This window comes from Leucoraja erinacea, chromosome 2 (genome assembly GCF_028641065.1).
Source record: "Leucoraja erinacea ecotype New England chromosome 2, Leri_hhj_1, whole genome shotgun sequence".
Classification (NCBI taxonomy): domain Eukaryota; kingdom Metazoa; phylum Chordata; class Chondrichthyes; order Rajiformes; family Rajidae; genus Leucoraja; species Leucoraja erinaceus.
Genome location: NC_073378.1, coordinates 37,186,061 through 37,213,410, shown reverse-complemented (window position 1 = coordinate 37,213,410; position 27,350 = coordinate 37,186,061). Strand labels below are relative to the sequence as shown.

The window sequence follows — 27,350 nt, the reverse complement described above, 5'->3', positions numbered from 1 at the left end:
CTCACTGGAGAATTATTCTAAATCAACTTCATAATTCATAAGTTAATACTACTGGCTTCTTAAACCATTCAGCATTAATTTGCAATTTGTGTTCTGATTTGTTTCGAAGATGCATTGCGAGCACGACCAACTATAATCCGTAGATAGTTCTCTCTCAGTAAGGGTTTTACTTCATACCTCACTAATCCACTTCATTTTTACATTAGGATGGATGTGACAAAAGCAGAAACTACTTTCTATTGTCAAGTTTATAGGAGTGAAGATAGAGTCTGCTTTTATTTATGCTCTTTTCAGGGTAAAGTAATCTGACTAAATTATTGTTTAATGAAGCAGTCTAGATAGTTTTATCTTTTTTTTTGTGTTCAAGGCTTTTGAAAGTGCAGTCCGGATCCACGTGCCTTTCATAGCGAATGGAATTCATATGGCTGTACTGAAAAATACAAGACAAAAACCGCCACATACTTAAGACATGTAAACCAATCATCCTCTTAAGATCTGAGCCTTATACGCCTTATTAAAACACAGGGCACCAATGCTCAAAAGCAACATGTGGCCCAACTTGTTTTAATTTAGTTGAGTTTTGAGATACAGCTTGGAAACAGACCCTATGGCCCACTGGGTCAGTGCTGACCAGAGATCCCCTTACACTAACACTATCCTGCACACTAGGGACAAATGACCATCTTTCCAAAGCCCATTGACTCACGCACCTGTACGTCTTTGGCCGTACGATGTTGGAGTAGACTTGTATTGTAAGAGTGAGAATACATATTCTACTGTCATAGTCTGGGAATTTGGAAATATTTAATAAGTTAATCTGGAAATGAAATGCTAACATCCCCAAATTTGACACTGAGTCGGACCCTTTTTCTTTGTAAAATACACAAATGATCCTTACATGCCTTTAGGAGCGGGATAATTTTTGGTGCTGGTGATTTCTGTTACAGGCTAATGTGCTGACTTAAGGCACTATGCTTTCAAGCAGGAAAATGGCAGCATGGTGGCTCAGCGGTGGAGTTGCTGCCTTACAGTGCCAGAGACCCAGGTTCGATCCTGACTTCAGGTGCTGTCTGTACGGAGTTTGTACGTTCTCCCTTTGAACTGCATGGGTTTCTCTGGCTGCTCTGGTTTCCTCCCACATTCCAAAGAGGTACAGGTTTGTAGGTTAATTAGCTTTGGTAAATTGATCCTTGTGTGCCAATGTCTTGTATAACTGCAACATGACCTCCCAACGTCTATACTCAACACTCTGACTAATGAAGGCTCCAATGTGCCGAAAGCCTTTTCGACCACCCTATCTGCCTGTGACACAACTTTGAAGGGAAGATCAGCCATGGCGGTGCTGGCTCGAAGGGCCGAATGGCCTACTCCTGCACCTATTGTTTATTGTCTATTGTCTATCGTCTAGATAGGCTGAGTGATTTGCTCCTATGCAAAAGGTGACAGATAATTGTTTTACGTGGAGCATGTCACCAGAGGTGATTAGCATAGCTGGGTATGAAGATGCTCCCTGGACCATTTGGAAAATTTACTGTGAGGTGTCCATGAATTCTGCTATTCCCAATAATTAGCATTCTTTTCCCATCTCCAAGCTCAGATTTCCCTATTTGCTGTGCACACAAGATGAATAGAATTCAGACGGCCAATTTTGAGTGCCGACATAAAACTGACACTTCTCTATGAGTTTGCACGATTCACATTCCACTCTTGTCGACAGGTTTTCTGAAGGGGGTAGAGCCTGTCCCATAAAACCTGCTGATTAGCAAAGTCTGTAAGAACTTCTTGGTTGACTACGGCATGTTTTTTTTGGCAAGAATAACATCTTGCATTTGTAGCTTTGGTATAGTAAAACATCGCAAGGTGCTTCAGGGGTGTTATCACATAAAATGTGGCACTTAGTCTCAGAAAGAGATATTAAGATAGGTTGTTAAACATGTTGTAAAAGAGATGGATTTCAAATCTCCTTCGAAGTAGAGCTCATTTTCACTGAGCATTGTTTAAGGTGGTGTGAAGTTTTTAATCCACTACGATCACTGAGTAACAGCAATCGGAGTTAGTTATATAAGTCTGGCAAATTAAGATGTGTGTTTTGGAGCATTCATTTTGATTATGCACTCACAAGTATAGCCTTGGAAAAAATTCTGATCAACAATGGGTGGTACATTGGCGCAGCGGTAGAGTTGCTGCCTTACAGCGCTTACAATGCCAGAGACCTAGGTTCGATCCCCTCTACAGGTGCTGTCCGTACGGAGTTTGTATGCTCCCTCTTTGACCGCATGGGTTTTCTCCAGGTGCTCTGGTTTCCTCCCACACTCCAAAGATATACTGTTTTGTAGGTTAATTGGCTTGGTATAAGTGTTAAAAAATTGTCCCTAATGTGTGTAGGATACTGTTAAAGAGCGGGGATCGCTGGTCAGTGCGGACTCGGTGGGCCGAAGGGCCTCTTTCCACACTGTATCTCTGAACTAAACATTAGAAAGTGTTCAGAGAAGATTTACAAGGATGTTGCCAGGCCTCGGGTCTGAGCTACGGAGAGAGGTTGAGCAAGATAGACACAAAAAGCTGGAGTAACTCAGCGGGACAGGCAGCATCTCTGGAGAGAAGGAATATGTGATGTTTTGGGTAGAGACCCTTCTTCAGACTGGAACTCTATTCCCTGGCACGCAGGAGGATGAGGAATGATCTTTAGAGAGGTGAAAAAACCATGAGAGGAATAGATTGGGAAATTCACAGAGTCTCTTGCCCGGAGTAGGGGAATCAAGAACCAGAGGGCATAGGTTTTAGGTGAAGGGGGAAAAATTCTATATGAATATGATGGGGAGTTTTTTCACAAAAAGTGCGGTGGGTGTTTGAAATAAATTGCCAGAGGAGGTAGTTGACGCAGAGACTATTGCAATGTTTAAGACGCAATTAGAGGTACATTGATAAGGCATGCTTAGAGGGATATGGGCCAAACGGAAACAAGAGAGACTCGTGTAGATAGGACATGTTAGTCAGTTAGGGCAAGTTGGGTCGAAGGGCATGTTCCACACTGTATGACTCCATGACTGACTTGATAACATACTTTATTTCCATCACCTCATTCTGTATTACTCTTCATCCTCCAGGTTTGTTAAAATTATTAACATTCTGGCAATATCACTCTTATTATTAAAAGAAAAATTCTGAAAATTATAGGTGGACGATAAGATATTATGCATATTTCCTTAGATATGTATAGGAGTGATTTTTGAATATTTAAGATTTTTTCTTATTAACGACACAGTTTAACCTCAAGTTTATTTAGACAATAGTCAATAGACAATAGACAATAGGTGCAGGAGTAGGCCATTCGGCCCTTCGACCCAGCACCGCCATTCAATGTGATCATGGCTGATCATCCCCAATCAGTACCCCATTCCTGCCTTCTCCCCATATCCCACGACTCCGTGCTTTTTAAGAGCCCCATCTAGCTCTCTCTTGAAAGCATCCAGAGAACCCGCCTCCACTGCCCTCTGAGGCAGAGAATTCCACAGACTCACCACTCTTTGTGAGAAAAAGTGTTTCCTCGTCTCCGTTCTAAATGGCTTACTCCTTATTCTTAAACTATGGCCCCTGGTTCTGGACTCCCCCAACATCGGGAACATGTTTCCTGCCTCTTGCGTGTCCAAACCCTTAACAATCTTATATGTTTCAATGAAATTGTCTCATCCTTCTAAACTTCAGAGTGTACAAGCCCAGCTGCTCCATTCTCTCAGCATATGACAGTCCTGCCATCCAGGGAATTAACCTTGTAAACCTATGCTGCACTCCCTCAATAGCAAGAATGTCCTTCCTCAAATTAGGGGACCAAACTGTACACAATACTTCAGGTGTGATCTCACTAGGGCTCTGTACAACTGCAGAATTCGATTCCTCTTGTTATAAAGGCCAACATGCCATTCGCTTTCTTCACTGCCTGCTGTACATGCATGCTTGCATGCTTACTTTCATAGGCTGATGTACAAGGACCCCCAGATCCCGTTGTACTTCCCCTTTTCCCAACTTGACGCCATTTAGACTTGACTGCCTTCCTGTTTTTGCTACCAAAGTGGATAACCTCATTTATCCGCATTAAACTTCATCTGCCATGCATCTGCCCACTCCCCCAACCTGTCCAAGTCACCCTGCATTCTCATAGCAACCTCCTCACAGGTCACACTGCCACCCAGCTTTGTGTCATCTGCAAATTTGCTAATGTGACTTTGAATCCCTTCATCAAAATCATTGATGCATATTATAAATAGCTGCGGTCCCGAAGTCAGGTTAACTGGTCTATAATTCCGTTTTCTCTCTCCCGCCTTTCTTAAAAAGTGGGTTGACATTAGCTACCTTCCAATCCCCAGGAACTGTTCCTGAGTCTATAGAACATTGGAAAATTATCACCAATGCATCCACGATTTCTAGAGCCACTTCCTTAAGTAACCTGGGATGCAGACCATCAGGCCCTGGGGATTTATCAGCCTTCAGTCGCATCAGTGTATCCAACACCATATTCTGCCTAATGTGGATTTCCTTCAGTTCCTCCATCACCCCAGATCCTCTGGCCACTACTATATCAGGCAATATTAAACAGGAGGAAAGGAATAAACCCAAAGAAAGTGAAAGTGAATTACTTTTCTTGACTTTAATCTACTCGGGCAGGCGAGGTTTTAGTCAAGGTTTATTGAACTGATAGTTATTGAAAATAATCACATCACAAACACACAATAATCACATCACAAACACGCAGAATTGACCTTAATATTGTTTATGATACTTAATACTAATAAATGAACCTTTTCCCAGACCTCTGCAATATTGAATCTTTAGTTTAATTTAGTTTAGTTCAGAGATACAGCGCAGAAACAGGCATTTCCGCCCACCGAGTCCGCGCCGACCAGTGATCCCCCTACACTAACACTATCTTACACACACTATGGACAATTTACAATTTTTACTGGATAATTAACCTACAAACCTGTACGTCTTTGGAGTGTGGGAGGAAACCGGAGCTCCTGGTGAAAACCCACACAGGTCATGTGGAGAACGCACAAACTCCATACAGACAGCACCCCGGGTCTCTGGTGCCGTAAGGCAGCAACTCTACCGCTGCATTCTTCTGATTTTTGTTAATGTAGTGTGAGCTACTAGTTATTTGTTTTATAGCCAGCCGTATGTCTTTCAAAACTATCGTGGGGACGCATAAACCAAACTAATCAACACCTTCATGTGTCCAACTGACTTTAAAATGCCGGCATTTGCCATTTTTGATTAAGTACATATGAAATGAAAAGGTCTGGCTGGTGGGTGAGATGCAGGGGGCAAGATGTTGGGAGATATGTAATTAAAAAATACCTCTGTTTCTAAAGGAAATCATGGAAGAAGACAGCACCTTGTACTCATAGGTTATTCATAGCGAGTTTAAAGAGGTTTTGTAGCGGTACCAAAAATGATGAACAAACAGTTGCTTTACTCAGACATTACATGGTTGGTGTACATGCAAGTTTGGTTCTCGAACATATTGTCATTACTGCTGCTGCTGAGCGAGGGTGTTGCCTCGAGCTCAGCTACCTGTCGACTGCTGATCTCAAGGTAAGATCTGCTTATGTAGCAGGACACTCCCCTTAACCCATGTCGTCATGCGACAGTCCTCGTAACCACTGACGAGGGCTCGACCGTAAGTGGTCTTACCATCAGGTGACGCCACACTTTAACAATTAATGTCATGATGGACAGAAATTCCCCGTTAACAATTAGCGCAGAACCACAGGTGAAATACTGCTCACCTGTATTTAGCTTAGCTTAGTTCAATTCAATTTAGTTTAGTTTAGTTTATTCTTACGTGTACCGAGGTTTTGTCGCGTGCTAACCAGTCAGCGGAAAGACAATACATGATTACAATCGAGCCATTCACAATGTACAGATACATGATGAAAGGGGATAATGTGAATGGTGGTTAGTGCAAGATAAAGCCCAGTAAAGTCTGTTCAAAGATGGTCCGAGGGTCTTCAATGAGGAAGATAGTAGCTCAGGACTGCTCTCTAGTTGTTGGTTGGATGGTTCAGTTGCCTGATAACAGCTGAATTGATTGGATTAACAGGGAGATCGGCAAATCCGTTCCTCAGGGATCGAAAGTGAAGTATATCCACTGATGCTGTCACAATCCCCAAAGAGGAAAGGAAAGAAGGAACAAGTCCTGGCCAAAGAAGAATCCGTGTTCCATGCAAAACCCGACCAAGTGAAGCCTGACAAAAATGGCAGTGGAAGCCCGATGCTTAGCCCTGAAAACGGTGAGTTATGTTCTTTATGTTCCCCGATAAAATGCATGCAATGCTTGTATTGTGCCTCCTCCCACAGATGCTGTAAGGAATTTAACCTGCCCTATCGTGACTTCACTTCCCAACACATCCGGTAACTCCAAACTATTGCTAATCAGAAACTAATGCAGTTGCAGTTATTAACGTTGTTCGTGCATTTGGAGGAAATTATAGATGGGCCGGATAATGGGTTCCATCCTACAATCAAGTCAAGTTAAATCAAGAGAGCTTTATTGTCATGTGTTCCAGATAGGACAATGAAAAACTTGCTTGCTGCAGCACAACGGAGTATTGTAAGCATAAATACAGAACAGTTCAGTGTGTCTATATAGCATAGACCACACGTATACACATAAATAAACCGATAAAGTGCAATAGGCTGTTACAGTTCAGAGTCTGTTTGTTGGCGTGTTTAATAGCCTGATGGCTGTGGGGAAGTAGCTGTTCCTGAACCTGGATGTAACAGATTTCAGGTTCTTGTACCTTCTACCCGATGGTAGCGGAGAGGCGCGTGCGTGGTCAGGATGGTGTGAGTCCTTGATGATGTTGGCAGCCTTTTTGAGGCAGCGACTGCGATAGATCCCTTCGAAGGTGGGGAGGTCAGAGCCGATGATGCACTGGTCACAACTTTCTGCATTTTTTCTGCTCCTGGACGCTCAAGTTGCAGAAGCAAGCCACGATGCAACCAGTCAGTATGCTCTCTACTGTGCACCTGTAAAGGTTCGAGAGAGCCCTCTTTGACATACCGACTCTCCGTAATCTTCTCAGGAAGTAACCATATAACCATATAACAATTACAGCACGGAAACAGGCCATCTCGGCCCTACAAGTCCATGCCGAACAAATTTTTTTCCCCTTAGTCCCACCTGCCTGCACTCGTACCATAACCCTCCATTCCCTTCTCATCCATATGCCTATCCAATTTATTTTTAAATGATACCAATGAACCTGCCTCCACCACTTCCACTGGGAGCTCATTCCACACCGCCACCACTCTCTGCGTAAAGAAGTTCCCCCTCATATTACCCCTAAACTTCTGTCCCTTAATTCTGAAGTCATGTCCTCTTGTTTGAATCTTCCCTATTCTCAAAGGGAAAAGCTTGTCCACATCAACTCTGTCTATCCCTCTCATCATTTTAAAGACCTCTATCAGGTCCCCCCTTAACCTTCTGCGCTCCAAAGAATAAAGCCCTAACTTGTTCAACCTTTCTCTGTAACTTAGTTGCTGAAACCCAGGCAACATTCTAGTAAATCTCCTCTGTACTCTCTCTATTTTGTTGACATCCTTCCTATAATTTGGCGACCAAAATTGTACACCATACTCCAGATTTGGCCTCACCAATGCCTTGTACAATTTTAACATTACATCCCAGCTTCTATACTCAATGCTCTGATTTATAAAGGCTAGCATACCAAAAGCTTTCTTTACCACCCTATCTATATGAGATTCCACCTTCAAGAAACTATGCACGGTTATACCCAGATCCCTCTGTTCAACTGTATTCTTCAATTCCCTACCATTTACCATGTACGTCCTATTTTGATTTGTCCTGCCAAGGTGTAGCACCTCACATTTATCAGCATTAAACTCCATCTGCCATCTTTCAGCCCATTTTTCCAAATGGCCTAAATCACTCTGTAGACTTTGGAAATCCTCTTCATTATCCACAACACCCCCTATCTTGGTATCATCTGCATACTTACTAATCCAATTTACCACACCTTCATCCAGATCATTGATGTACATGACAAACAACAAAGGACCCAACACAGATCCCTGAGGCACCCCACTAGTCACCTGCCTCCAACCCGATAAACAGCCATCCACCATTACCCTCTGGCTTCTCCCATTCAGCCACTATTGAATCCATCTTGCTATTCCTGCATTTATACCAACAGTTGAACCTTCTTAACCAACCTTCCATGAGGAACCTTGTCAAAGGCCTTACTAAAGTCCATATAGACAACATCCACTGCTTTCCCCTCGTCAATTTCCCTAGTAACCTCTTCAAAAAATTCAAGAAGATTAGTCAAACATGACCTTCCAGGCACAAATCCATGTTGACTGTTCCTAATCAGACCCTGTTTATCTAGATGCTTATATATATTGTCTCTAAGTATCTTTTCCATTAATTTGCCCACCACTGAAGTCAAACTAACAGGTCTATAATTGCTAGGTTTACTCTTAGAACCCTTTTTAAACAATGGAACAACATGCGCAGTACGCCAATCCTCGGGGACTATTCCCGTTTCTAATGACATTTGAAATATTTCTGTCATAGCCCCGGTTATTTCTACACTAACTTCCCTCAATGTCCTAGGGAATATCCTGTCAGGACCTGGAGACTTATCCACTTTTATGTAGAGGCGCTGATGTGCTTTCTTTATAATTGGATCAGTGTGCTGGGACCAGGAAAGATCATCGGAAATGTGCTCGCACAGGAATTTCAAATTCTTGACCCTTTCCACCGTTGATATAAACGGGAATTGGGGGTCCCTATCCTACACCTTGCAAAGTCCACAATCAGTTCCTTGGCTTTGATGGTGTTGAGAGCCAGGTTGTTGTGCTGGCACCATTTGGTCAATCGGTCAATCTCACTTCTAGAGTATAGACTCGTCCCCATCAGTGATTCGTCCCACAACAGTGATGTCATCGGCGAACTTGATGATGACGTTCGCACTATGTCCGGCTACGCAGTCATGAGTATAGAGTGAGTAAAGTAGAGGGCTGAGCACATATATCTGGCATAACCAGTTCTGAAGCTTCTTTTTAATGATTGATTCCCATTTTTCCGAGTGCGTTTTGTCTCCAAGAGGTTCGCTTTTTCATGGTTGTTGGTGAGCAGGCACGTGTAATGAATAAATAAGTTAAAGATGTTAATGATGATAAAGATGATAAACGTTAAAGATGTTCCGCGATTTTTGAAGCGATGTTTTTTTTCCATTGTCTTGCTCTTCCTGGATTCTCTCTGCTCCAATCATTAGCAGAGGGGCCTTGCCTCATCTTGGTCACAGCATCTAAAGTTTCCTTCTTAAAAACCAGTCAATAAATTCCATCAATTGTGTACTTTGGGCATTTGATGAATTAGACTGGGCTTGTATTTACTGGAATTTAGAAGGATGAGAGGGAATTTTTTAGAAACATATAAAATTCTTAAGGGATTGGACAGGCTAGATGCAGGAAAACATTTCCCCATGTTGGGGGAGTCCAGAACCAGGGGGTCATAGTTTAAGAATAAGGGGTAGGCCATTTAGGACTGAGATGAGGATTTTTTTTAACCCAGAGAGTTGTGAATCTGTGGCATTCTGGGCCACAGAAGCCAGTGGAGGCCAATTCACTGGATGTTTTCAAGAGAGCATTAGATTTAGCTCTTAAGGCCAGGGGATTCAAGGGATATGGGGAAAGAGCAGGAACGGGGTACTGATTTTGGTTGATCAGCTATGATCATAGTGCTGGCTCGACGGGCCGAATGGCCCACTCCTGCACCTATGTTTCTATCCTGCATTTGAAAAAAAATATCTGGAGCGGTTGCCAATGTCAATCCGGTACACTTTTAATTAGTATCTGGAGATTGCCCATTCAAAATTGGTATATCAAAATTTGAGCATATTTTTCCTCCAAATTGGGTTTGCTCATTGTCATAACGTGAAGTAAAAGGAAAATGACATGTGGATGAAGATGATCCAACAATGTTTTGGTTTTGGATTGTGGAAGGAATTATTTTGGGAGATTGTTACTCCCTGATAGCATTTCTCTGGCTAGTCTTATCTTGAATTAACTATTCACTTGGACCAACAGATTAGTTTTTGTTTGTCTGTAAAGGGCCTGTCCCATGAGCATGCGACTGCATGCGGCAAGCGCGACCAAACCGGAAACGGGGGCCGCGCGGAGGTCGAGTGATCCCGTACGAGTTGACGTGAAGTTCGAGCGAAGTCCGTGGGAAGTTCGCGCGTGACATACGGCGTCAAGACGCCGCGTACTGCGTTGAGACGCTGCGCACGCCCGTTGCCGCGCGGAATTTTTGGACAGTGTCAGTTTTTCGGAGCGATGTCGGGACCAGCTCCGCACAACTCCATACGGTTCCGGCGATCGATGTGGGACCGGCCCCGCGAGGCCGTATGGCTAAAGCAACCACGTTAGGTCGCTCGTGGGACAGGCCCTTAAGTTTCCTAGTAACCAACTAGGTTATGCTTTGTTCTCAGGGCTGCTGTTTATTTGGTTCAAGGACTCTTCTTTTTCTTGCGAATTAAATATAAACCAAAGGAATAGTTAGATCTCAAGCTGTGTATTGAGCAGTCAGGTTGTTGTCTCTGCGTCAATGTCTGCCAGGCCCTGAGCTTCATTTGGTGGGTGGTAGAGCGGGCACCCGGGGATGACATGATTCAAGGACTGAAGAGAATGAAGCCAAGAATGTTTCAATGTTTCACCCAATTTTCTTTAATTCCTCTGTTCTTAGCAAAAGAGTCATAGTTGATACAACCATATCTGATACCACCTCTTGCATCTGGGCTTAGGGGTCACCGCCAGTGAAGCGGCATGGCTGTTGCCATGCCTTTTCTGCCCATACATGTCCTGGTATGTCAGAATATCAGTGGTCTCCATCCCTTTACCAAGTGCAGCCATGATATCACTTGGTGCTGGTTAGTACCAGCATGTTTAGTTTAATGTAGCTTAGTTTAGAGATACAGCGCGGAAATCTCTGATTAGAGATACAGCGCTTAGTTTAGAGATACAGCTGCGGACAATTTACACTTACACCAAGCCAAGTAACCTACAAACCTGTACATCTTTGGAACATGGGCGGAAACCGAAGATCTCGGGGAAAGCCCACGCAGGTCACGTGGAGAAGGTACAAACTCGGTACAGACAGCACCCGTAGTCAGCATCGACTGGTGGTTAGTGGCTGATGGCAAAGCACCACCATCAGTGTCACTTCATTACGAGATGTACGCAAAAAGCCAGCAGTTAATAGTTCCAGGAGAATGAGGCAAGTCTCCTTGCATTTCAGTGCATGTTCCCAGGCACAAGCTGCAGTGTCCTGCAGGAAACGCCAAATGGAATCGACTGGAAAAATATAGTGGCAAATAGATAAGAGAGAAATCTGAAAGCATGTGGAGAAAAGGCATGGAAATGCACGCACCCGAATGCTGATGGAGTCATAATAGCAGAAATGATCTTCCCTGTCATAAAATTATTGATTTCAAAACGACATAGAATGCTGAAGTAGCTCAGCAGGTCAGTCAGCATCTCTGGAGAATGAAGAGAAATGTATTTAGTTAGAGGATGGTGAATTTGCCACAGAAGGCTGTGGAGGCCAAGTCCGCAGATATTTTTAAGGCAGAGATTGATAGATTCTTGATTAGTACGGGTGTCAGAGATTATGGGAATAAGGCAGGAGAATGGGATTAGGAGGGAGAGATAGATCAGCCATGATTGAATGGCAGAGTAGACTTGATGGCCCGAATGGCCTAATTCTACTACTTTCACTTATGACCTTATGACCTTATGACATGGATAGGTGACGTTTGGGGTTGGGACCCTTTAGACTATAGACTTTAAAGATACAGGATGGAAACAGGCCCTTCGGCCTACCGAGTCCGCGCTGAGCGGCGATCACTCCATACACTAGGGACAAGTTACAATTTTTTATCGAAGCCCATTAACTGTAGGTCTTTGTAGTGTGGGTGGAAACTGGAACACCGGGAGAAAACCCATGGGGTCACGGGGAGAACGTCCAGACTCTCTACAGACATCACCTATAGTCGGGTCTCTGGCGCTATAAGGCAGCAACTCTACCGCTGCGCCACTGTGCCGTCCTGACTAAGTTGTCTGAAGAACGGTCCCGACCCCAAACGTCACTTATCCATGTGTGTCCACCAGTGCTGCTGCCTGACCTGCTGAGTTACACCAGCACTCTGTGTCCTTCTGTGTAAACCAGCATCTGCTATTCTACCTATTATGACCTCCTCCTGTAGTTCAAGGTTTTTGACAGTAGATGGCAGTGAGAACCTGCTGTATTTACGGGACACCACATTGATCGCTTCTCGGCTGAAGAAGGGTCCCAACATGAAACGTCACCTATCTGTGTTCTCAAGGGTTGCTGCCTGACTCGCTGAGTTGCTCCAGCACTGTGTGTCCTTTTTTGTCATTAATTGCTTCTCTGCGGGCTGTTGGGAATGCGAGAGGGATAATGATTGACCAGAGTTTAAAATGTCCTGATTGAACCTAAACATTCAGCTTTCTTTCCTTGACTGAATATTTAATTTTTAACTCGACGTACCAAAACTGCTGAGTCTTGGCAATCGTAAATCTGGTCAGTCGTCCCTCCCTTGGATCACACCCGTCTGATCTCACTGCTGAGTTGCAGGGGAGCCCAGAGCGGGTGGTGGGTGTGTTGCTTTGCTAATCCCTGGAAATGTCCTTTCAATTAACATCTGAGGTTGTTTGCATTTGTGGTGCTGAAGTACAGGCAGATGGGGCAGTGTGTCTGGGACATTGCTACATGGCCAATCTGACTCTGTAGCAACTGCCCCATTCAGATCAGATTCAGATTAGTTTGAAGAAGTTCTCATAGAAACATGGCAACATAGAAAATAAGTGCAGGAGTAGGCCATTCGGCCCTTTGAGCCCGCAACGCCATTCAATATGATCATGGCTGATCATCCAGAATCAGCACCCAGTTCTTGCTTTTTCCCCATATCCCTTGATTCCTTTGGCCCTAAGAGCTCTATCTAACTCTCTCTTGAAAACATCTAGTGAATTGGCCTCCACTGTCTTCCGTGGCAGAGAATTCCACAGATTCACAACTCTCCTCCTCTCTCCGTGAGAGTTGTGCAACATCCTCTCTCGCTGCACCCCTCTACTTTATCTCTCTCTCTCCATCATTGTCTATATCTCTAACTTCCCTGATCCCTAACCATTCTGAGGAAGGGTCTTGACCCGAAACGTCACCCATTCCTTCTCTCCAGAGATGCTGCCTGTCCTCCAGATTTTGTGTCTATTTTCAGATTAGTTTATTGTGCTGGAAGGAACTGCAGATGCTGGTTTACACTGAAGATAGGTGTACGGGTTCGTACGGGTGTCAAAGGTTATGGGGAATGGGGTTAGGAGGGTTGAGTAGATCAGCCATGATTGAATGGCCCGGTAGACAATGGGCCGAATGGCCTATTTCTGCTCCTATCTCTTAAGATCTTATGATATGATAGACACAAAATGCTGGAGTAACTCAGCGGAACGGGCAGCAACTCCGGAGAGAAGGGATGGATGATGTTTCCGGTTGAGACCCTTCTTCAGATTAGTTTATTGTGTTTCTTCTCTCTGCTCAGTGAATAAACCACAGTAGTTACTTTGCTCTTTTTCCCTTCTTTGTACACTCATATCCCATCCCCGAGTTCCCCATTTCAATGAGTGCTCGTCTGCTAATTGCTGGGTTCTAGACTTGTTCCTCAGAACTTCACCGTTTATTTTATTATTATAATTCATCATAATTATAAAATTATTTATAACATCATATATTTATATATATATTTATGATGAATTATAATAATTATATTATAATCATAATAATATATATATGATTATATTATATATTTATATATATAAATCATATATAATATAATGTGTATAATAAAATTAATATAAATATAAATTATTAAAATTGATATTATTGTATTAGATTTCTCCAACTTCAAGTAACCCTTGCATTCCCTCTCTCTCCATCCCTCCCCCACCCGAGACCTCTTGTTACTTTCACCATTTGCATTCCTTTGTTATCACCTCGTCCCCAGCTAACGATGGACCATTGGAGATGTCCTCATTCTTTAGCGAATGGGGATTCTCCCCTTCCATTATAGATGAGGTTCTCACTAGGGTCTCCTCGATATCCCGCAGCGCAGCTCTTGCTCCCCCTCCCCCTCCCCCCATTACTAACAAGGACAGTCCCCCTTTTCCTCACCTTCCACCCCATCAACACAAAATCCTTCGACATTTTCGCCACCTCTGACGGGATCCCACTACTGGCCGCATCATCCCATCTCCACTCCTTTCTGCTTTCACAGAGACCGTTCCCTCTGCAACTCCCTGGTCGACTCATCCTTTCCCACCCAAACCACCCCCTCCCCAGGTACAAATTTCCTTTGTGTAGGTAGGAACGGCAGATGCTGGTTTATACAGAAGATAGATGCAAAATGCTGGAGTAACTCAGTTGGTCAGGCAGCATCTTTGGAGGAAAAGAATAGGAGTGTGGGAGGAAACCGAAGAAAACCAACGTAGGTCACGGGGAGAGCGTACTAACTCCATACAGACCATACCCATAGTCAGGATCGAACCCGGGTCTCTGGCACCATAAGGCAGTAGCTCTGCTGCTATGCTACCATGCGCAGGTATAACTATTCGACTGGACAGTTTGTAAGAAAATAAATTCACTGTGCGTTTCCACTTCACATAAAGGCAGCATTGAATCATTCAACCATTTTGCTAATGGTTTTGCGATCCACTTGCTCAGTTTTCATCATCCATGTTCAATATTGCTCCACATCATTTTGCAGAAATACAGCATTCGTATCTATCAAAAATATAATTCGGCAAAGGAATTTAAAATTTCTCATCCAGTCCTGAGCTTCTTGGATGTATCTGTTGTTCGGCTGCACTGTTGCTATGTGAGAACAGATTTCATAAATCTGCATAGCTTTAATTAAGCATAGCTTTGTCTGTCATCGTCAAGGTCATGAGAACTATTTGACTGAGAGGTGCCATTATTATTAGCCCATGCTGGCTTGAACATTTGTCACCAAGATGCATGTGATAATAACCATGGTAACTGCTAACATTTAGTTAGTGAGCTTATTGAAGGAAAAGAATGTACCGAATAGCGAAAGGCTTGGATAGAGTGGATGTGGAGAGGATGTGTTACGAGAATGATCCCAGGATGTGTTACGAGAATGATCCCAGGAATGAGTATGTTAACTGGGCCTGTACTCGCTGGCGTTTAGAAGAACGAGGGGAGACCTCATTGAAATTTACAGAATAGTGAAAGGCTTGGATAGAGCGGATGTGGAGAGGATGTTTCCACTAGTGAGAGAGTCTAGGACTAGAGGTCATAGCCTCATAATTGAAGGACGTTCTTTTAGGAAGGAGATGAGGAGGAATCTCTTTAGTCAGAGGGTGGTGAATCTGTGGATATCTTTGCTGTGGAGGCCAAGTCAGTGGATATATTTAAGGCAGAGATAGATAGATTCTATATTAGTACGGGTGTCAGAGGTTATGGGGATAAGGCAGGAGAATGGGGTTAGGACGGAGAGATAGATCAGCCATGATTGAATGGCAAACTTGATGGGCCGAACGGCCTAATTCTGCTCCTTTCACATGACATGATCTTAATGATACACGGTGACAATGTGATTGTGATTTTTTAATCTAGAGGTGGTGTCTATTCATTTCCAAAAATTACATTTATGTATCTTTCATCTCTAATACAGCTAGAGATTATTTTGAAAGTTGTTTTCAATACATTCACATTTAATTTAGTGTATTTTTGCTGCACCAGTATTCATCTTCATTTAACAATATTCCTTAAATAAATAGTAATGGTTAAAATTGGACTTTTAATGAAAACCATCCCTCGAATGCGTCTCCTGGGCGAAGATGTTGCAGATGCCGTCATTTATTGTGTGGGCATCAAAGTCCTTGGCTGAGGGTGGCACTGTGGCGCGGCGGTAAAGTCGCTGCCTTACAGTGCCAGAAACCCGGGTTCGATCCTGACTGCGGGTGCTGCCTGTACGGAGTTTGCACGTTCTCCCTGTGACCTGCGTGGGTTTTCTCCGAGATCTTCGGTTTCCTCACACACTCCAAAAACGTACATGTTTGTAGGTCAATTGGCTTGGTATAAATGTAAAATTACCCTAGTATGTGGGATAGTGTTAGTGTGCGGGGATCGCTGATCAGAGCGGACCCGGTGGGCGGAATGGCCTATTTCTGCACTGTATCTCTAAACTAAACCTAGTGGTAGAACTGCTTGACTCACCGATTCAGTGACTGCATTCGATCATGATGTCTGGTACTGCCTATGTGGTGTGTGCATGTTCTCCCAGTGACTACCTGGGTTTCCTCCAGGCGCACTAGGTTACTGCCACATACGCAAAAACTAGATTTGTGGATTAATTGGACACTTAACCATGGTGTTGGTTAAATTATTGAATTTGAGGTCTCGAGGGAGCGTTCGGGGGGGGGGATGATAATGATGAAAATGTTGAGTTATAGATGAGTTAGAGTCGGGTTTGTGTAAACATGGGTTGGTTGGCACACACATGGTAGGCTGAAAGGCCTGTTTCAGTGTTGTGTCTCTTTATGACTATGAGTGACTCTCCTCTGAATTTCCAGCCCAGCTACTACTGATGAAAGCACAATTCAGTTAGATATAGCTCTTAGGGCTAACAGAATCAAGAGATATGGGGAGAAAGCAGGAACGGGATACCGATTTTAGATGATCAGCCATGATCATATTGCATGGTGGTGCTGGCTCGACGGGCCGAGTAGACGACTCCTGCACCTATTTTCTATGTTTCAATGTCTTACACAATTTACTGGTAAAAAGAACCAAATTGATCAAGCAGAACAAAATTCATGTATTGCAGAGAATTCCCTGTGGTTTGTCTCACCTCCATGTAGCTATTTAAATAATCTGGTTTCTAACTAAACCATTGGTGGGTGGCACAGTGGCACAGTGGTAGAGTTGCTGCCTTACAGCGCCAGAGACCAGGGTTCCATCCTAACTACAGGTGCGATATGCACGTTCTCACAGTGACCGTGTGGGTTTTATCTGGGTTTTCTCCTGGGTTTCCTCCCACACTCCAAAGATGTACACGTTTGTAGGTTAATTTACTTCGAAAAATATTGTAAGTTGTCCCTAATGTGTACGATAGTGCTAGTATATAGGGTGATCTCTGGTTTGCCTGGACTCGGTGGGCCAAAGGGCCTGGTTCTGTGAAGCATCTCTAAAGTCTAAAGTGTAAATCACTTTGAAAAATCAGGCCGCATCTGTGGGGAGAAAAACAGAGTTAATGTTCAGATCAATGACCCGCAATCATATGAATTGTGATAAAGGGCTATAACCAGAAACATCTACTCCGCAGAAAGACCTGCTTAGCATTTAAAATAATTCCACTTTTAGATTTAAAGAATCTGCGGTTGTTTATTTCAATTTTCTGTTTTGGTGTCAAAATAATATGTTCAAATTTGCAAGTGTTACTGTATTAATGAGGAGAAAGGGCAGCTTATTAAAACGGGAGAATAATTGAAAAAAGATTACACCATATCAAGGGTCAAGAGAGAGTCAAAAAGTGTTTAGTTGCCAAGATGAACCAACAACGGATAATGATATTCTTACTTGCAGCAGCTTAACAAGAGAGAGTCAAGAGTGATTTTATTGTCATGTCCCAGATCGAACAATGAAATTCTCAACATAATACACACAGATAAAACAAAATAATAAAAAAAATCCAACATATTAAATAACTGTAGTAATAGTGCAAAACAACTCCAAGGTCTGAAAAGTTAATTTGGAACTGTGTAGAATTGTGGACATTAAAAACTAATATACTCACAATGGAAGGGTTCTTATTGCAAAGGACAGGGTATTTATGTGATGAGTGCTGCTGATTTCAGGAAGGGCAGGTATTAGTCTAAAGCCAGATTGGTCTAGTCAGCTGTCCCATGAATGTAGGCTTCAGATCTGGTCAATGAATCAGTCTCAAACCCTGGAAGATTGCAACAAAGGGCCGATGCTTTGTGTTGGGAGCGTGATTAATGAAGGGAAATTGGCAAGGCTATTTATGGTCTCCTACCTACAAAGAATGGAAGGTGCTAAGTGGGCTGGGCAGGTTTAACCCCGAGCCAGATGGTCCTATGACTGAAGACGCAGTGAATAGTTTTTAGTTTTTGTTTTAGCTTTAGAGATACGGTGCAGAAACTGGGTCTTCGGCCCGCCGAGCCCACGGCGACCAGCAATCCCCGCACACTGACACTATCCTACTACAGTAGGCAGCAACTCCACTGCTGCACCACCAGGCCACTGAATAGAAAGGTTCAAAAACTCTCCCCGTGAATTAAGTGCTAAACTTATTTTAATTAACAGATGATTGAGTTGGAGGCCTCTCATCCTTATTTTTCAAATGTATTTTTAAAAGATACTAGACCAAGTGCAGACCCGTTGGGTCTGTTCCTCCAACGCCCGGTTTGCGGTGGGGGGCTTGGGGGGGGGGGGGTCACACGCACCAACCACCCCCACACACACGCTAACTTGATATTATATTAATATTATTAAGGGAGGGGGGGTGGAGAGTGAGGGCAGAGAGAGAATGGGGAGAGACAGAGAGAGAGGGGCAGAGACAGAAGGGCAAGAGACAGAGGGAGAAGGGGTTGGAGGTTGGAGGGAGAGGGAGGGTGGGGAGAGAGTGATGGGAGGAGGGGGGAGGGGTGGAGGGGGTTTAGGGCCTGGAGGGCATAGGGGTGGGGGAGAAGGGAGGGGGAGAGAGGGGGAGAGAGAGAGAGAGAGGGGGGAGAGGGAGAGAGAGAGAGGGGGGAGGGGGGAGAGAGAGAGAGGTATGGAAGAGAGAGGGGGAGGGGGAGGGGGGAGGGGGTAGTGGGAGAGGGGGGTAGTGGGAGAGAGAAGGGAAAAAGGCGGTGGGGGAGGAGGGTGGAGGGGAGAAGGGAGGGGGGAAGAAGGGAGGGAGGGAGAGAGGGTTAGGGCCGCCCAGCAGCAGTCGGCCTCAGAGTCAGCCTCAGCTCCATGGCCTTGCATCCTCAGCGCATCCTCTCTGTACCCCTGTAGCCAGCCGGTTATCTCTGGGTCATCACAGAGGACCGGTTCTCGAACGCTTCCGACCCCGAGTACGGGGAGAGGGGAGTGGGCGGGTGGGCGTGGCCCCGAGTGAGCCTGCAGGCCACCAGCGAGGCACGGAGCGATCTGAGGACGGTGAAAAACAGCGGGGGGACCAGCCGATCGTGGCTTCCGCCAGCGTGACAGAGCTGGGCCGGGCTGGGGGCGGAGAACGTGGCCCTGGCGGCCATTACTCCCTCTGGATCTTTGGTCCGCAGCACAGCGGGGGAGGCGAAAAAATGACTGGGGGGGGGGGGGGGGGGGGGGGGGGGGGGGGGGGTGGAAAGTGCGCCTGTGCGTTGAGAGCATCTGCTTTAATCGAGTGCGGGGAAGGGGGGGGGGGGCGGTGCTGCGAGCAAGGGCATTGTGATGTCCGCAGCTGCCGCAACGGTTTAAAAAAAAACTGTCCGTTTTGTGAACAACTTTATTAAAAACCTGGGGAAATAATTGATCAAATTTAGGGAGGTCGATGCAAAAAAATACCAAAGATAAAGGAAACAGGCCATTGTTAGCTGTTTGTTAGGTGCCTCCTAGCGTATATCATAAATACACATGTCTGTATGGAGTTTGTATGTTCTCCCCGTGACCCGTGGGTTTTCTCTGGGTGCTTCGGTTTCCTCCCACACTCCAAAGACTTGCAGGTTTGTTGGTTAATTGGCTTAGTATAAGTATAAATGCACATGCCACAGAAAGAGGCCATTGGGTCCATCAAGTCTATGCTGGCTCCGAGTAGAGCAATCCTACCAGCCTCATTCCCCGGTGCCCAACTCCTAGTTCCCCATTGTCTTGTTTTCCTGTAGAACTGCAATTGTTCCTCTCGCATGCCTCCCAACTTACCACTTTATTGTTCGGCCGCTTCAAGTGAACAGGGCCAATTTGCAGTATTAATTAAGAGCAACCGCTGAAAGAACTAAAGTGCCTTCAATAAATTTGAGCATAAAATAGCCCACCCCCATTTTTGTAAATAATTGTGGGATTGAAAACATAACTCATGCAGATGACAGGGGATTTGTAATGCCTACACTTGCGTGGTGCTCTTATAAATTTAACTGAAGTAAATGATGCTCCGTTGTCAAGCTGAACTTCCAAGGTATGTGAAAATAAGGTTAAAGCTGTCAAAAATGACTTATTTCATGATTAATGGAGTGGGGGAGGGAGGTAGGATGAGGTTTTCATTGCTGAAATGCACAATCATTTTCTTTTGAATTTTGCAACAGATTTTTAATTCCGTCACCCTTCACTTTCAGAAAAATTCAAGCATTGAGAGGCATTCTCATTAAACAACGGCCACCGATAGAGGTATGCATCAGTACGGATTGTGTTCAGCTTGTAACGGAGGTCTTTGTTCAGCACCAGACATGGTTGCAAGGAGTGTTTAGTTTATTGTCACGTGTACCGAGGTACAGTGATAAGCTTTTGCTGTGTGCTATCCAGTCAGCAGGAAGACAGTACATGATTGCAATCGAGCCACTTACAGTGTGTGGATACACGATAAAGGAATAATGTTTAGTGCAGGGTTAAGCCAGCAAAGTCCGATCAAGGATAGTCCGAAGGTCACCAAGGAGGTAGATAGTAGTTCAGGACTGCTCTCTGGTTATAGCAGGATGATTCAGTCACCTGATAATAGCTGCAAAGAAATTGTCCCTGAATCTGAAGGTGTGCATTTTCACACATGTATACCATTTATTCAAGTGGAAAGTTGAAACATCAAAGACAATTTGTGTGTCAATTCACAAACACTGCTACGGTGACAGCACAAAGTACTATTACAAAGCTTATTCTCTGTTCCAGCTTCACTGTTGTGCTCAGTTTCAGTTCAGTTTAGAGATACAGCCACGGAAACGGGCCCTTCGGCCCACCGAGTCCGCACCGACCAGCGATCCTCGCACACTAACACTATCCTACACACTAGGGACAATGTACACTTATACCAAGCCAATTAACCAACAAACCTGCAAAGTCTTTGGTGTGTGGGAAGAAACCGAAGCACCCAGAGAAACCCCACGCAGGTCACGGGGAGAACGTACAAACTCCGGCCAGACAGCACCCGTAGTCGGGATCGAAACTGGGTCTCCGGCGCCGCAAGGCTGTAAGGCAGCAACGTGCTGCCCCTGGCTGAGGCCAGCACTGAGAGAAAACCAGGTTGCGGGGAGAACGTACAAGCTCCGTACAGACAGCACCCGTAGTTGGGATCAAAGCCAGGTCCCTGGCGTTGTAAGGCAGCAACTCTACCGCTGCGCCACCGTGCTCATAACTTTTGTTTTGGTTGCTTTAAGCGATGTGTCATGATTCTCCCAATACTACATTCTGGGACCACAAGTGAATAAGTTCAAGTGATAGGAACAGAATTAGGTCACTCGGCCCATTCTCCACCATTCAATCATGATGGATCTAACTCTCCCACCTAACCCCATTCTCCTGCCTTCTCCCCGTAACTCCTGACACCCAAACTAATCAAGAATCTATCTCTACTTTAAAAATATCCACAGACTTGGCTTCCACAGCCTTCTGTGGCAATGAATTCCACAGATTTACCACCGTCTGACTAAAGGAATTCCTTCCCATCTCCTTCCTAAAGAAATACCCTTTAATTCTGTGGCTACGACCTCTGGTCCAAACTATCCCACTGGTGGAAACATCCCCTCCACATCCACTCTATCCAGGCCCTTAACTATTTCGTAAGTTTCAGTGAGGTCCCCCCTCATTCTTCTAAACTCCAGCGAGAAGAGACAATAGACAATAGACAACAGACAATGGGTGCAGGAGTAGGCCATTCGGCCCTTCAAACCAGCACCGCCATTCAACGTGATCATGGCTGATCATCCACAATCAGTACCCTGTTCCTGCCTTCTCCCCGTATCCCCTGATTCCACTATCTTTAAAAGCCCTAACTAGCTCTCTCTTGAAAGCATCCAGAGAACCGGGCCTCCACCGCCCTCTGAGGCAGAGAATTCCACAGACTCACAACTCTCTGTGAGAAAAAGTGTTTCCTCGTATTCGTTCTAAATGGCTTACCCCTTATTCTTAAACTATGGCCCCTGGTTCTGGACTCCCCCAACATCGGGAGTATGTTTCCAGCCTCTAGCGTGTCCAAACCCTTAATAGACAATAGACAATAGGTGCAGGAGTAGGCCATTCGGCCCTTCAAACCAGCACTGCCATTCAACGTGATCATGGCTGATCATCATAAAGAAATGTCTTTAGTCAGAGGGTGGTGAATCTGTGGAATACTTTGCCACAGAAGGCTGTGGAGGCCAAATCAGAGGATATTTTTAAGGCAGGGATAGATTGATTCTTGATTAGTACAGGCGTCAGAAGTTATGGGGAGAAGGCAGGAGAATGGGGTTAGGAGGGAGAAATAGATCAGCCCTGATTGAAAGGCGGAATAGACTTGATGGGCCAAATGGCCTCTCTGCTCCGATCACTTTTGAACCTTCAGCCCATCAAGTCCATGCCGACCAGTGATCCCGGCACACGAGTGCTATTTCACACACAACGGACAATTTATAATTTCTCCCAGAGCCAATAAATCTAAAAACGTGCACGTCTTTGGAGTGTGGGAATAAACCCATGCAGGTCATGGAGAGAACAGACGAACTCCGTACAGACAGCACCCGTGGTCGGGATCGAACCCGGGTCTCCGGCGCTGTGAGGCAGCAACTCTACCCGCTGCGCCACCAAGTATCTGATCCATGTCCCTCACTGTACCCCTCTCTCCCCCACTCCCTCATCCCCCCCTCCCTCACTCCCCCCCCACTCTCACCCCCCCCCCTCCCACACTCTCCCCTCCCTCACCACTCCCTCCTTCCCTCTCCCTCAATCTCCTCTTCCTCACTCCCCACTCTCTCACTCCCCTCTCATTCCTTCCCCCTCTCTCTCACTCTCCCCCGTGAGCTGGGTTTCTTATATCTTTCAATAAGATTCCCTCTCATCCTTTTAAACCAGAGTATACAAGCCCAGCTGCTCCATTCTCTCAGTAATCCCGCCATCCCGGAAATTAGCCTTGTAAACCTACGCTGCACTCCCTCAATAGCAAGAATGTCCTTCCTCAAATTAGGAGACCAAAACTGCACACAAAACGCCAGGTGTGGTCTCACTAGGGCCCTCTACAACTGCAGAATGACCTCTTTGCTCCTATACCCAACTCCTCTTGTTGTGAAGGCCAACATTGCCATTCGATTTCTTCACTGCCTGCTGTACCTGCAAGCTTATTTTCTTTGACTGATGAACAAGGACCCCCAGATCCCATTGTACTTCCATTTTTCCTAATTTGACACCATTTAGATAATAATCTGCCTTCCTGTTTTTGCTACCAAAGTGAATAACCTCATATTTATCCACATTAAACTGCATCTGCCATGCATCTGCCCACTCACCCAACCTGTCCAAGTCACCCTGCACTCTCATAGCATCCTCCTCACAGTTCACACTGCCACCCAGCTTTGTGTCATCTGCCGTCAAACGCTCATCACCTGTTAACACGCTAATTCTCTTAAACCTCCCCTGGACCCTTTCTAGTGCTTTCTCTACACATCCTCCACCTATCTTCGTATCATCCGCAAATCTAGCCACAGCCTTCAATCTCCTCATCCAAATCATTAATATACAACATGAAGAGCAGTGGCCCCAGCACCCAATCCTGATGGGCACCAGAAAAACCCGCCTTTATCGCCACATGAGGAATAACTGTGGTCGGGTGGAGAGAACGTACAAACTCCATACAGACAGCACCTCTAAGCAGGATCGGGCTCGAGTCTCTGGTGCTGTAAAGGGGCTGTCCCACGTGGGCGACGTAATCCACGAGTTAAGAAGAGTGTCTTCGACCAAGTTCGAGGGCACTCACCTGGAAAACCTCGAGCTGGATCGACCGTCCGCGTTGAAATCGCGAGCTGGATAGACCGACCGCACACACACACACACACACACACACACACACACACACACACACACACACACACACACACACACACACACACACACACACACACACACACACACACACACACACACACTTTCACACACACTTTCACACACACACACTCACACACACACACACACACACACACACACACACACACACACACACACACACACACACACACACACACACACACACACACACACACACACACACACACACACACACACACAAACACATCGCAAAGGCAGGGGCCAAGGAAAGAGGGGGAGCACTGTCCGAAATTCACACCCGTGATGAAGAGGAAGGTAAACGGCTGCACAGTAACGGTGAGTCCTTTAGAGAGCGTGTGGGGGGGGGGGGGGGGGGGGGGGGGGAGAAGGAGAGAGAAAGGAGAGAGAAGGGAGGGGGGAAGAAGGAGTTGAGACACTTTTAAGAAGTATAATAAAGTTTAGCGGGCATTTAACCGTCGGTTTTCCCTGGTCCTGAAAACGCCAATAAGCCAAACAAAATGCCCGGTCAGCGAAGGAGATTGCCTACGGCAGCCCTTGACTGCCTGTAACTAAATAGCGACCCCACTCCACTGCACTATGAGTTCAAAAGAACCATACCGACCAGATTTTACTCGCGGAAAATTTTTCGACATGCTGAAAAGTTTTCCGCGACCTAGCTGAGGCCACGAGTATTCGGGAACTTCCCTCGATCATGAAGGAGAGTTCCAGCGACCTCATAGGACCTCCTAGGACTACGTGTCGACGATGCTGCGAGTTTGAAGGTCGAAGACACTCTTCTGAACTCGCAAATTAGGTCGCCCAGGTGGGACAGCCCCTTAAGGCAGCAACTCTACCGCTGTGCCACTGTGCCTAGCCATTTCTCCTCACCAACTCTGCAGCTGAAGCCTAACTTGCCTTCTCTCTTTCAGATGGAGTGTTTCTTTATCTCTTTCCACAGATGCTGCCAGATAAACCGAGTGTTTCCACCATTTTCTGTTTTAGTTCCAGATTTTAGTCCCCTTGTTTCCTGGACGCTGCCTGATCAGCGCTCCCTTACAGAACACCAGTGGTAAACACTGGAATTTACGTTAGCCAAGTGGTTGCTGATCAATGCAGAATGCACTCGTCGCTGGGAGGGAAAATAATATAAAGTGCCGTTTATCTGCTTAGTTTGCATTTCTTTTCTCAGATTTTTAACATGACAGCTTCAAACAACTTCCGTGTACATTTTCAAAACGAAAAGATAGCCCGTGCCTGCTAAAATTAGAATTGATGCTTACATCAGAATTGCTAGTCATCCTCTCTGTGTTGATCAGTATGCGCCATGGCTTGCTGACTCCATTTATGTATCGATTCGGCAAAACTACTGTCTGCATCTGCTCAGCTGGGGAATTGCAAATGGGCTGATTGATCTGAACAGTGATCTCCCGTGAAACCTAATGCATATTGCTTGAGTCATCATGCTCCACTCAGTTCTCGGATATCAGCGACGGCTATAATCTGTATTTATATTGCGCGCTTAGTGTAGTAAAATGTCCCAAAGTCTTTCATAAGATTTGATCAAACAACTGTGTGGGAAGGGACTGTGGATGCAATAAATGTAACAGCAGATGGACACAAATTGCTGGAGTAACTCAGCGGGGCCAGGCAGCATCTCTGGATAGAAGGAATGGGTGAGGTTTTGGGTCGAGACCCTTCGTCTAAAGAAAGGTCCCGACCTGAAACATCATCCATTCCTTCCATCCATAGATGCTGCCTGTCCCCGCTGAGTCACTCCAACATTTTGTGTCCATCTGTGATCAAACAAAGACTGACATCGAGTCCACAGGGTGATATAAGATTACTGAAATCCCCGTTAAAAAACGGTGGGCCTCAAGTAGAAGCATGAAGGAGGAATGAGAGGTGGTAGTAAAGTCAGTAATGTTATGGGAGGGAATGACATAATTCTAAGCCATGATGTTCAAAGGAATGACCGTTGACTTAAGTTTAAGGTGAGAGGGGGAAATATTTCATAGGAACCTGAGGGATATCTTTTTTTCACACAGAGGGTTGTGGATGTATGGAACGTATTTAAGGCAGGTAGTATGTTTAAGAAACATTTGGACGTCCATGGTTAGGGTGAATTTAGAGGGATATGGACCAAACGCAGGCAGGTGGGACTAGTGTAGATGGGACATGCTGGTCAGTGTGGATAAGTTGTTGGGCCGAAGGACCCGTTCCCACGCCGTATGACTCTATGTCTATGTGGAGCAACTAAATTGGGTGGTGGTTAAGAGACGGAACTGAAGGAGTGAAGATGCCTTGGAGAGTTCCTAGTCTGATTGATGTTTCAAAGGAAAGGGAAGACAGTCAAAGAAGGATTAGAAAATAAGAATGTTATTGCCTGTTGCAGTGAGATAGCAACACCGCAAACTACACTGCGGAACAGTTGGCAGAACTACACTAACGTCACGTAACCCTTGTAAACCCCCTCCCTCCGTTCCTCTCCCACACTAGTCGTTTTACCAATTTTCAATGTTGTCCGGGTGAGTTTCATTGTCTGTACTGGTTTTCACCTTGCACACAGAAACATAGAAACATAGAAAATAGGTGCAGGAGTAGGCCATTCAGCCCTTCGAGCCTGCACCGCCATTCAATATGATCATGGCTGATCATCCAACTCAGTATCCTGTACCTGCCTTCTCTCCATACCCCCTGATTCCTTTAGCCACAAGGGCCACATCTAATTCCCTCTTAAATATAGCCAATGAACTGGCCTCAATTACCTTCTGTGGCAGAGAATTCCACAGATTCACCACTCTCTGTGTAAAAAATGATTTTCTCATCTCGGTCCTAAAAGACTTTCCCCTTATCCTTAAACTGTGACCCCTTGTTCTGGACTTCCCCAACATCAGGAATAATCTTCCTGCATCTAGCCTGTCCAACCCCTTAAGAATTTTGTAAGTTTCTATAAGATCCCCCCTCAATCTTCTAAATTCTAGAGAGTACAAGCCGAGTCTATCCAGTCTTTCTTCATATGAAAGTCCTGACATCTCAGGAATCAGTCTGGTGAACCTTCTCTGTACTCCCTCTATGGCAAGAATGTCTTTTCTCAGATTAGGAGACCAAAACTGTACGCAATACTCCAGGTGTGGTCTCACCAAGACCCTGTACAATTGCAGTAGAACCTCCCCGCTCCTATACTCAAATCCTCTTGCTATGAATGCTAACATACCATTCGCTTTCTTCACTGCCTGCTGCACCTGCA

General features: G+C 45.2%; 1 protein-coding gene across 1 annotated transcript in view; it reads left to right on the top strand.

Moving 5' to 3' along the window:
* Positions 1 to 5,964: 5,964 nt before the first annotated feature.
* Positions 5,965 to 27,350, top strand: part of LOC129708844 (uncharacterized) — a 111,330-nt gene continuing 89,944 nt past the window's right edge. The window contains exon 1 of the mRNA XM_055654871.1: positions 5,965 to 6,290. Coding sequence (XP_055510846.1) covers positions 6,152 to 6,290 — 139 coding nt within the window. The 5' untranslated portion in view covers positions 5,965 to 6,151. The remainder of the gene's footprint in view (positions 6,291 to 27,350) is intronic.